Genomic DNA, 12,745 nt, shown 5'->3' on the forward strand with positions numbered 1-12,745 from the left:
CATTCTTTAGTATTCTGTAAAGGTCTCAACCCAAATCCGCCCTCATGCTACTGAATTGTCTTTTATGTGATGTTCCACTTTACAAACTTTAAACATTTGCCAAAATGATGATAAAAGGATTATAAATATCCTCGAAGTTTAAAGAAAATCTGGTGGCCAAATAAGCTTTATCATAAAGGTGAACTGAATTTTTTTCCCCCCCAAAATAGTTTTAACATAAATTTTGTCTCCCAAAATGCTCAAATAACTTTCTGAAAAACAATATTAATTCTTGTACTTTATAATGTGATATCTACATTCATTGGGGGGAGGGATAGCTCAGTGGTTTGAGCATTGGCCTGCTAAACCCAGGGTTGTGAGCTCAATCCTTGAGGGGGCCATTTAGGGATCTGGGGCAAAAATTGGGGATTGGCCCTGCTTTGAGCAGGGGGTTGGACTAGATGACCTCCTGAGGTCCCTTCCAATTCTGATATTCTATGATTCTATGATTGTTTTGGATTGGGGAAGGGAGACATTCTCTCTACTGCTTGATTATTTTTTCCTTATGTATTTCAGGTTAAAAAAATAATAGAGAATAAATTAATACTGTTGCTATGGTATATGTCAGATCTGCTATTGGTACCCTGGTTTCCATGGGCATTAATGTTAGTGCCACCCAGCATTATATAATCCTTGATCTTTTTAGATATTTATATGTTCAATACAAATGGCAACACCACAACCTTTTGCATATGCTTCTTTGTATAAAAATAGTGTGTAAATAGGCACACCGTTAAGTGAGTCACTGTGGTACTCCTTTATGCCCTGGTTGCGAAAGGAGCTTAAGCACATGGGACTACTCTACTGTTTAAAGTTAGTCATGTCGTTGCATACACTGCTGAATCAGGACCAGAATACTGGAGTGAAGTTAATGAAATATTTTCTCATAGGCAGACTCCCTGCCCTGACTCTGATCAGCAGTACTATATGTTCGAGGCCTCAGCATGTAGCTTAGAAACTTTAGTTGGGTATTCAGGAGCTGATGCACTGTTAAAACAGTCTGTAGACAGATACTTGCAGTTCTTCTTTAAGGCCACAATTCTGAAATTGGGAACCCCTCCCCCCCCTCCCCACAGAGTCCCATTGACTTCAGTGGAGTTCTGCGTGGGTGCTGGGGTGCACCCATAGACAGTCAAGTGCAGGATCAGGGCTAAATTTACCTGTTTGTTTGTTTTTTAAGCCTGGGAATTGGTAGTGAGTGGGGTTTCCCTTGTTACAAAGTTAAAATAGACATGCCTGGGGAAAGCTAGGAAAGTAGTATTTACTCCTGAGCAGTCTATTTTTACTTTTATTTTTTCCTCACTGCAACGCTGACTGTGGAAAGTATTTTGAAACACTCATCTTTGTTTTCCCAGCTTTTTAAGGCACGCCCGGACAAGATGGATTAAAATCGACAAGACCAATCATACTAAGGCAGTGTGGTTTATGAATTAAACAGTAAAAATTGGAATGTATGAAATTGCCGTGTCAGCAATTTTCAGTGTTTTTTAATATTACTAGTTTTTCTCTAATGCCTTTGAGTGTCAACATTCTGAGGTGGATACCTTAGAAACACCTTAGATAGGAAACTAATTTTCAGTTTTTTCATTACAAATGGAAAAGCTGAGACATAGGAGAAGGGAAATGACTTGCTCAAGGTCAAAAAGCAAGTTGGTGGTAGAACCAGAAATAGAACCCAGAAGTTATTAGCTTTTTCTGTATTTCCTTTCCTGTCACTGCTGTTTGCCTGGATACCAAGATAGCTGTGTGTAAACAGAAGGTTTCCAGAGTACAGCAGCCTCCTGCATCTGCCTTATTCATTTAATGATGTTGCAATCCGGAGTTTAGACCTTTCCAATCACTTCCATAGTGGTGAACTCTGATGTCACAAGCATGGTATTGTCGCATCACCAGGTGGATCACCAGAGTTTTAAAGCTTGCCTTAATCTGAAAATGAATATTTTTTAAAAGGTCCCTTCTTACTACAGAGTTGTGCCCCGTGTGAGTGCTCATAATCCGGTCTGCTGATTTTACTGACAAAAATAATTGACTTCTTTTTACTCTTCTTAGCCATGCAAGAGCCAACACAGCTGAGAGAGTCAGCTTTGGATTCTATTCCTTCTTATGCATCATCAACTGATTGGAATTACAGTTGTTAAATCATTTTCACCTGTACAAATCTATTGAGACAAATGGGATTGCACAGGTGTCACTTCATTAGTTGGCTACCAGGGTCCATCGACGGCTTTTAATAGTTCTGTTACTCTTTTATGCTGATAGCTAACTTCAGTGTCCTCCTGATATCAAGGTCATATGGCCAATGTGGCTTGGCTGTGTGTATCTTTCTATTCTTTATGCCAAATCTAATAAGGATAGTAGCAAAATTTGCATCATTGACATGTAGCAGAATTTACATTTGAGCAACTGAGTCTGCATTAGGAGCAATTGATCCAGAATGCCATGGAATTGGTGTGCTGAGTACAGGTCAGAAACCAGATAGAGAGATAAAGCGAGTCCCTGTACAACTTGTAGCAGGCATCAGTTTCATAGCAGTGAGCAGAATTCCAAAGTGCTAGGTGAGAAGTTAGCAGCTGTACTGTTGACATAAATCAGGGTGGTGCACCTAAGACAAGGCTCTTCCCTTTAACGCTCAGGCTTTGTCTACACTAGGAAATGGTGTTCCGACACTGACAGATAAATTCCTTCCGTTGGTATAGGCTGCGTCTACACTAGCAGGCTGGGCTAGCAAAGTTATGCCAACAAACCTATGCCAGTAGAGGATCTATAGTGTAGACATAGCATTAGCTCTAAATGACGGGGTGGTGGGGAGGGGGCTTTCAATGGCATAAATGGGAGTTACCTATCCAGCTTCTATTGACTTTCAGTGGAAATTGGGTGCTTGACTCCTATTTGTACCTCTGAAAATCTCCTCTTTGGCTCTCAATGTTGTGCTCCTTGCCCCTGCCCTGGAACAGTCAGCTCCCGTGAGTGCAAATGTCCTCCCAAGATACAGGGCAACATTGTGTACAGCTCTTCAGAGAGTAGGAGTCATCACTGAGTGTAGGAGTTCTGTTTATGTTCTAGGCTTGTCAGCAGCACAAGTGAATCTTAGCAGAAGGCATAAACGTATTTGCCTCTTCCATTCCCAAGAAGCATGGAACAGCTTTGAAGGAAGGTGGAAATTATCCAAGGAGGTTTTCACTCAATTAAAAAAAATCACTATGTAAAATTTCATTCTGGGGCTCCAAATCACATTTGCTCAGTTTTACATATCAATGGCTTTTCTAATGGCCAGTGCTGCAGACTTCACTTGGGATCTGAAAATCCAGCTGGGTTCTCTGTGTTTATGGCATCATCATCAGTAGTAAAGAGTCTGCAGTTGTAACAAATCTGACAATGCTGATGATGCAAGTGTGAGGAAAATAAGATCCAGCTCTCAACCCTTTAGCATTTTCAGGGTCACTGGAAGAGAAAAACTTGTCAGTAAAGGTGAGTACATGTGAGTTGAAGGCACAGGGAGAAGCAGATATTTGAGATGGTGCCACTTTCACCTGGTCCTCTTACAACTGTAGCTTCACTTTATAAATCTCTCTTATAGACCAGGTGCTTCAGGATCTGACCCTGCCAAGGTCCTGAGCATCCCTTGCAAGCATCAGGCTCATTGAGGGAAATTTGATATTGGAGCAACATACTACTATACGCTTGAGATGTAGTCACATACAGCACTGTGAAAAGTCCTTAGGAAAAATGGAAATGAGAAAAAGGTGCATTTGTGATCCTACTGCATTATAATGGAGCTCACAAATGAGATTTTCTTCTCCTTGAGGCAGTTTATTCCTCTGTTTATATTAATGTATACATTTATCTTCTTCGCCAAAGGTCTTGTGCTGGCCACCTGTTTACTTGCAAATAATGTGGGCCCCAGGACTAGTACAGATGTGATGCTATTCCTTAACTTCGGGGAGAGAATTATTCTTTTATATATATAAATTTGTCACATTGTACTGATGCAACTGGAATCTTTTTATAAATAATTTTTTTTTAGATACATTTCAAAAATACATTCAGCCAGTGAGGCAAAGCAGCAGATATTTGGTATAATGGAGTTGTATGTAGAATTGCCAACTTCCTATTGGCACAAAACCAAACACCCGAGCCCCCCTCCCCCTCCCTCGGTGGCTCGCTCTCCCCCACCCTAACTCACTCTCACTGGGCTGGGGCAGGGGGTTGGGTTGCAGGAGAGGGTGAGGGCTCTAAAAGGGGGTGTGGGCTCTGGGCTAAGGCCAGTAATGAGGGGTTTAGGGTGTGGGAGGGGGCTCCGGGCTGGGGCAAGGAGTTGGAGTGCGGGAGGGGATGAGGGCTCCGGCTGGGGGGTGTGGGCTCTGGGGCGCAGGAGGGGGCTCCGGGTTGAGGGGCTCAGGGCTGGGGGTTGGGGTGCAGGAGGGGGTATGGGGTCTGGGCTGTGGGTGCAGACTCTGAGATGGGGCCAGGGATGAGGGGTTTGGGGTACACAAGGGGGCTCCAGGTTTGGAGGCGCTCAGGGCTGGGGCAGGGGGTTGGGGCTCAGGGTTGGGGTGCGGGCTTACCTCGGGTGGCTCCCAGTCAGCGGCATAGCGGGGGGGCTAAGGCAGGCTGCTTGCCTGTCCTGGGGCACCACGCTGTGCCCCGGAAGTGGCCAGCAGGTCCAGCTCCTAGGCGGGGTGGGGACAGAGGGAGGGGCAGGAGGCTCTGCGGCATGTGTGGCTCTCGCCCGCAGACACCAGCTTCCCCCAGCTCCCATTGACCAGGGGCTGGCTAATGGGAGTGCGAACTGGTTCTTGGGACAGGGGCAGCACATGGAGCCCTGTGGCCCCCCTGCCTAGGAGCCAGACCTGCTGATCGCTTCCAGGGCACAGTGCGGGGCCCCAGGACACGACCGGACTTTTAACGGCCCAGTCGGTGGTGCTGACTGGAGCCACCAGGGTCCCTTTTCGACCGGTGTTCCGGTCAAAAACCGGACACGAGGTCACCCTAGTTGTATGCAAACCTATTCTGTGCACTGTTCCCAAGGAGAATGGAGGGTATATATGACTTGGTGCCTAGGAAGAGGATATGAACTATGATGCAGAATATGACTTGGCTTTCTCTTGTTTCTGCAGTATTTGGTTCTTGGTTCTTTAGCTGTGTTTTGAGCAGTGAGCTGAGAATATATTATTCCTGTATCTCCTGTCTTGTCCTGTCCCTGTCCAGGAGGAACATAGAAGAGAAAATGACTCACAAGCTGTTTGGGGCTGGGTGGAGTAGAGAGAGAAAAAACATGATTGCGCAGGATCAGAGCTGGTTAGAAAAATGGAAAAATAACTCTGAAAAATATTGAAGTTTGTTCTGTTTTGACCACACAAAATGGAAACATCTCTTGTTCAGTTCTCCAACTATTTTAAATATTCAGTGTCCCCCTCCCTGCTTTCCTTTTTTCCTCTTTGTCATGGAGTGCAATAAGATGAATAATATCCAGAGTTTTGGATTTTTACCTCCATTTTCATTTTTTTTCCTTTGCCTCAAACTTTTTTTTTTCCAAAGTTGAGGACGTGTTGAAAAGTGAGTGTCAGACAGACAGATCTAAATAAAAGGAAAGAATGAAAAAGAGTGTTTGTGTGTAAAGAGACTCCAGAAGTCTTCATTCTGTTGCATTCAGTGGCAAAAGGGGAAGAAGAGAGAAAAAACAAAACCTCAAGATTTGGAATTTCTAAATCTTTGGTTTTGATCAGAAACCAGAAAGGGAGCGTGAGTGTGGGGTTTTTTATTTGTTTATTTTAAGCTTTCAGTTTAGAGAGAAAAGAGCACTTTGTATTTTTTTTTTTATACAAAATTTGCTCTAGTCAGAGTATCCCCACCTTTGCAGTTGGGGATATTACTGTCCAACGTGGCATGGCTCTAACACAGTGGTTCTCACCCAAGGGTACATGTACCCCTGAGGGTGTGCAGAGCTCTTCTGGGCGTACATCAACTCATCTAGAGATTTGCCTAGTTTTACAACAGGCGATATAAAACGCACTAGCGAAGTCAATACAAACTAAAATTCCATATAGACAATGACTTGTTTATACTGTTCTGTATACTATACATTGAAATGTAAGTAGAATATTTATATTCCAATCGATTTATTTTATAATATGGTAAAAATGAGAAAGTCAGCCATTTTTCAGTAATAGTGTGCGGTGACACTTCTGTATGTTTGTCTGATTTTTGTAAGCAAGTAGTTTTTAAGTGAAGTGAAACTTGGGGTATGCAAGACATTAGACTCCTGAGAGGGTACAGTTGTCTGGAAAGGTTGAGAATTAGTGCTCTTAACACACTGTGTCGTGGTTACATTGCTGGGAATAGAATCAAGTTGTTTGGCACTTTGCTTTATTTAAACACTTAGAGGTAGCTAAATATGCTAAGCCCAGGTTGGAAAGAGATTGTATTTCTTGTACTTCGAGTGTGCTTCTGTCCCAGTGAGGAGCAGCTGCACGTCTGCTATGACACAATAATTCCCCAATGCGATTTTTTGTTATATTTATATTCAGAAACACATTTTCTGCTCCTTCCCTTTCCTTCTCTTTCTGTGGAACAATTGTGTAAATTTATCTCAATATAATACAGCAGTAATATTAGAACCAAAACTAAAAAGAATCCTCCAAGTAGGGTGGTGGTTACCTTTCTCTGACAGGTCATAGACCCTCTACAGGGATTTTATTCTTTTGGACTCTGATTACTTTTCTTTGAGAGCTGTAAATTAGTAAAGTTGTCTCTTCTCTATCTGATCTCCTCTGTGCTCTCTCTGGCAGTGAGCATGCAGAATTCAGAGGGCGGATCAGATTCAGCGACGTCTGTGGCACTGCGTACTTCTGCATCTGCTCAAGCTCCAGTAGTGCAGCCAGTGCCAGCCTCCCAGCAGGTAACGTTGCTCCAGCTCCGCGGCTGTGAGTGCTGTCTCCATGGAAAATAAACCTAATTTTAATGAAGAATATGCTTTAACTCTTGGCTCAAAGAATTTTGTTAAAAAATCAACCTGAAGAGTGCATATGTGTGTGTGTGTGTAAGTGGTGATGAAGCCTACCTAGATATGACATTGATAAATGCCATATAAATGTTTGTAATAAAAACACACTTTGATTTAAGGCATGAGATTTGGATTTTAATTTAGCCGTGTTGCCAAGAAAACGCTTTCCTGCCAATTTGGTGTTTGCTCCATTGCAGTGTCCTGACGTCATTATTTGATGTGTCAATAAAAGCAATAAAGATGCAAATTGTACCACATTGTTTAAAAAGGCATCTCCTGGAGTTGAAAGATGTATCAAAATCAGCAGAATTTGTGTGTAAATCAGAAAAAAAAACCCATAGTGGGGTTTTTTGGCAGGGAGGGGGTGATTTTGGAGGTGTTTTCTTCACTTTTTGAGTGTGTATTGCTTTGACACATTTACATACATGTAACATGTTTGAAAGTTTTTGTGATACTAGAAATATTAGGTTCTAATTTCAATCTGTGAATGAAAATTGTATTTGAGAATATTAAAAGGAAGTGATGAGAAAATTGAGGGTCCACTTATGCATCTTAGGGAACTATGAGAAAGTTTTTATATAACTGTTCAGAAAGGATGCAGAACAGATGGAAGGATGGAGTGATTGATTGGAGAGAGAGGTGTAGCTAGTGGGTAGAATCAACTATTATTGGATGTTGAAGAGGGGAGTGGATGGAGCTGGAACTGCTTGGACACTTGGTTTGCTAGAATCTTGAAATTGCTCTGCCCAACTTGCAGAGTAGAGTGTGGTCCTGCTATAAAATTGACCTGTTCATTGTATTTTTTTGATCTTCAGTGTTGATTTCACCAGAAGGTTGTTTCTCATTCTAACGATTAAAGGGTAGGAATATAATTAATGCTGTCAACATGATTTAATGGAAAATAGCTCCTGTCAAGCAAACCTGACCTCATTCTTTGAGATTACAGGTTTGGTTGATAAAGGTAACTGCGTAGATATATTTCAGAGTAGCAGCCGTGTTAGTCTGTATCCGCAAAAAGAAAAGGAGGACTTGTGGCACCTTAGAGACTAGCAAATTTATTAGAGCATCAGATTTCGTGAGCTACAGCTCACTTCATCAGATGCATACAGTGGAAAATATAGTGGGGAGATTTTATATACACAGAGAACATGAAACAATGGGGGTTACCATACACACTGTAACGAGAGTGATCAGGAAAGGTGAGCTATTTACCAGCAGGAAAGCAGGGAGTGGATGAGGGGGAGAAACCTTTTGAAGTAATAATCAAGGTGGGCCATTTCCAGCAGTTTACAAGGACAGTAGGAGGGGAAATAAACAAGGGGAAATTGTTTTACTTTGTGTAATGACACATCCACTCCCAGTCTTTATTCAAGCCTAAATTATAATAAATGTTTGTATTGCATTGACATAGTGTCACATAAAATTCTGATTTAAAAAATTAGCACAGTAGAATATCAATCAAGCACACATTAAAATGATTAAGAACTGGCTAACTGACAGATCTCAAAAGTAGTTGTCAATAGGGAATCATCATCAAAAAGAGGAATCGGTACTAGACTCGACACTCTTCCACATTTTCATCAGTTGTGGAAATAAATATAAAATCACTGCTGATAAAATTTGTGGATGACACACAGACTGGGGGAATAGTAAACCATGATGAGGACAGGGCAGTCATACAGAGCCATCTGGATCGCTTGTGGGCCCGTTCGAACAAAATGCGTTTTAATACAGCCAAGGCAAAGGAACACAGAATACAGGTCATACCTGTAGAATGGGGAACTGTATCCTAGAAAGCACTGACTCTGAACAGGATTTAGGGGTGATAGTGGACAAGCAACTGAACATGAGCTCCCAGTGTGATGCTGAGGCAAAAAGGGCTAATGTGGTCCTTCAGTGAATTAAGAGGGGAATAGTAAGTTGGAATAGGGAGGCGATTTTACCTCTGTATATGGCATTGGTGAGACCAGTACTGTTTACACTTTCGCTGTCCATATTTTAAAAAGGATTTTGAAAAATGAGAGGGGATGGGAAAAAAGAGCCACAAAAATTATTTGTGGGCTAGAGAAAAGGTCTTAGAGACCGCAGAGTTCAGTCTCTTTAGTTTATCAAAAAGAATGAAGTGACAAGATTAGTGTATAAATGCCTTCACCAGGAGAAAATACGGGGTGCTAAAGGGCTCTTCAGTCTAGCAGAGAAGGGTAGAACAAGAACCAATAGCTGAAAGCTGAAGCCAGACAAATTCAAACGATAAATAAGATAGAAATTGATGAAGGTGATTAATCATTGGAACAAGTTACCAAGGGAAGTGGTGGATTCTCCATTTCTTAATGTCTTCAGATTAAGACTGGATGCCTTTCTGGAAGGTATACTTTAGCCATATGTACGTTATGCCTTATTCAAACACACGTTATTGGGCTCAACACAGGGGTAACTGGGTGAAATGTAATGGCCCATGATATGCAGCAGGTCAGACTAGATGATCTACTGATCCCTTCTGTATGAATCAAGTGTTTGTGTGGAGTGAAGTAATGAAAACAGATGACTCTTCTTAAGTAAAATGTAAACTTCTACAAAAGTCCAGCAGCAAGATAGAAAAGAATCATGCTTCTCTTGAAAAAGTCTAGTAAATCAGTTTATTCAGATTAATTTAGTGGCCCATTTGACCCTGAAGAAACATTGCTTATTAAAGGAATAGCAGAATATTGCTCTGGTGGAGCAGAATATTTAGTTTGATCCTGGAACATCGATTTTGGATGCCACAAATGTCATCGAAAGATACCCACACTAAAAATTTACATTCCTCTTCCAGGCCTTCCAGCAGCTCTTCAACATTAGTTTCTTTCTAAAGCAATCTCTGTTCATCATCAACAGTCCAAATATGTCACAGGTCAATCTGTGATTATGCCATTAAGAACAACTGAAAGGCAAAGACTTAAAGGTTTCAACTTCCTATCAAATTCTTTTATGCTAACATCACCTTTAATGTAGCACAAAAAGAGCAATTTGAAGAAGTGATTGAAGCAATTTGTCCTGGACAATCTCCTCCAGACAGACTTAAACTTGCAGACCCACTTCTAGATTCTGCATGTGAATAACAAGAGAGAAAAAATTAAAGGAAGCAGTAGGAAAATCAACTTTGACATTAGTGTACGATGGTTGTTTGAACATGGCAAATTATGCAATAATGGCTTCAAGGATCCAGAATTAAAAATGGCATTTCAATTTAATGTTATTGGCTCTACATCTGAAAAAAGAGAATTCAGACGGGGTTAGTGCTCATCATGGCACTGAATGGAGATCAATAAATGTATTTGCTTTGCCCCTTGTAGGGATTATGGCAGAAGTGAACTTTGAAAAAGGGTAGTGGCCTGGAGTAGCAGCTTCTGAAGAGTTTTCCCTGCATAGGAGAAATGCAGGCATGGGGAAAGATGCAGAGATTTTCCACAATAGTTGTGGCTGACCTTTTGTTTTAAGACCTGCTTTTACTAAGCAACCAGTTTCTGCTATTCTCTGGGGTGGCTGCTTAAACCAAGTTTCACTTAAAGATGGGCCCAGCCAAACCATTTGGATCCACATCTGAGCTCTCCCCAAGTTTAGGGTATTGGGTTTGGGCCCATGCCCAATTTAACTGTAGTTTAGACTAAATGGAATATGTGTGGAGGCTTTAATGAGCGGGAGTGTGTGTGGGTAGCCATAAAGTATGGTGGAGCTGCTGCCTGTATTTGGGGATTTGGAGCAAATCCTCTAGTATGTGTATTGCAGGAAATGGCCTAGCCAGAATGGGGTGTTCTGGGTCCAACTGTAACACTGGATCTAAATGCACATTTCTCTTTTTTATTTTTTCAGAGGATTTTGGTTCAAACAACAAGCTCTTCTCCCAAAGGAGCACAGATGCAGCAGATCTCCATTCCCAGAGTTCAGCAGGTCTCACAGCAGGTAATATCAATGGAGTGGGGGACCAAATGCTATTGCCATTCAGTCACTTGAAAGCAAACACAACCTGCAGCCCTTCCCTTACCCACATGTCCAGCATGGGCTGCTTGAAACTATATAGGCTATCTCTTTAATCAATTAAAATGTGGATTTTTTCTAGAACAGTGTCTGACCAGAGAACTTGAGATGGCAGGGAGAGCCATTTCCTCTGTCCTTTCACGTGATTATTCCTTATTTTAGATTGATGATAAAGGAGACTCTCTCATGGTTGTTTAAGGTTTAAAATCAAATTCTCCTAGGCACCTGTCTTGCATCAGGTTTCACTTTATAGAGTCTAGGGAGAGATTTATTTTAAAATTATTTTTATAAATATTAAAAAATAATTATTGCACTCTTCTGTAAAGATTACTGTCTAGAGCCAATGGTTTTTTAAAACAATCCTGACTTGCATTCACATAGTAGGCCCAAACAAGTAGTTGTGCTGACAAAGTGTGTGTTTGCATGTACAGAACGGATGGGTATGAGAACAGTGTTGTTTGTGCAAAGAATTGCCTGTGTGTATTTTAGTTGTGGGAACGTTGATGTCAAATTTTAAAAAATGAGGCCTTTAAAAAAATAAATACATTTCAAAAATAGGACAAATAGAAAGTTAAAAGTTAATATTCATTCTTAAACAGCTTTGAGTGCCCTTTTAAATGCTAATTGCTTGTGTGTGTAGTGTCATCCATTACTGCTTGTCAATAATTCATCTATAAACCCAGCATTGTCACGTGTTTCAGGTGCAAACTGTGCAGCATGTCTACCCAACCCAGGTCCAGTATGTGGAAGGAGGAGAGGCTGTCTACACCAATGGAACCATGTAAGAGTCTCTGTCATTCACGTTACTAGGGCCAATAAATGCCAGCCTGACAGATGTAAAAGTTAATTTTGCTTTCTTTGAGAGACAGAGCACAATTGTGTCTGCCCTGAAAGGTGGAGAGAGAGTACACAAAAAGCCTTATTCTTCACTTCATACACCCACCTTGCAGCTTGGTACAGGGTCAGTCCTTACATTTGCCCCATAACAAGATTTGCCCCATTTTAGTGCCGCTGCTGGCAGTAGCTCCCATAAAGGGGAGAGTGAGCAAGAGGAGAAGCAGCACGCACTACCCTGTTTAATGGGTGTGGCAGTTGCCATACTGCTTCTTTGATGCTGGAGGCATTGTGTGTGTGTGAGGAGATCCCACCCTAAACCACATGGAGCTCACTCTATGGGCTGGTCTACACTACTGCGTTAAATCGATCTAACTTACTCCACTTCAGTTACATGAATAACGTAACTGAAGTCGACGTTGTTAGATCCACTTACCACGGTGGCTCCCCTGTGCTGTGTTGATAGAACGTCTCCCATCAACTTCCCTTACACTTCCCGGGAGGCGGAGTACGCACATCGATGGGAGAGTGCTCTCCCATCGATTTAGCGTGTCTTCACCAGACCCGCTAAATCGACACTTGCTGCATCAATTGCAGCAGTGCCGATATACTGATAAGTGTAGACATGCCCTATATAAGCGGATCCTATATTCCTTCTCCAAACCCTTTTGTATCTGTTAGGGAGCTGGGGTTTTAAAAATGGAAACTCCTCATAAATGAGAGACCATTCTAATTGGAAGGAAGGTTCTTTCTAGGGTTTTCTCTTTTCCACTTGAAAGCCTCTTTGTGTCCTTCCCCCTGGGAATTGTGGGTTGCTACCTATTCTGTGGTGCTGGACCGTAACAAGGGCCAAAA

General features: G+C 41.8%; 1 protein-coding gene across 7 annotated transcripts in view; it reads left to right on the forward strand.

Annotated features, from left to right (window-relative positions):
* RFX2 (regulatory factor X2) overlaps nt 1-12,745 on the forward strand; it is a 100,692-nt gene that overhangs the window by 39,974 nt on the left and 47,973 nt on the right. For all 7 annotated transcript variants that reach the window (XM_048831178.2, XM_048831181.2, XM_048831179.2 and 4 more), the window contains exons 2-4: nt 6,828-6,937; nt 10,892-10,981; nt 11,758-11,837. In XM_048831178.2, coding sequence (XP_048687135.1) covers nt 6,833-6,937; nt 10,892-10,981; nt 11,758-11,837 — 275 coding nt within the window. In that variant the 5' untranslated portion in view covers nt 6,828-6,832. The remainder of the gene's footprint in view (nt 1-6,827; nt 6,938-10,891; nt 10,982-11,757; nt 11,838-12,745) is intronic.

Source organism: Caretta caretta, chromosome 25 (genome assembly GCF_965140235.1).
Source record: "Caretta caretta isolate rCarCar2 chromosome 25, rCarCar1.hap1, whole genome shotgun sequence".
Lineage (NCBI taxonomy): Eukaryota > Metazoa > Chordata > Testudines > Cheloniidae > Caretta > Caretta caretta.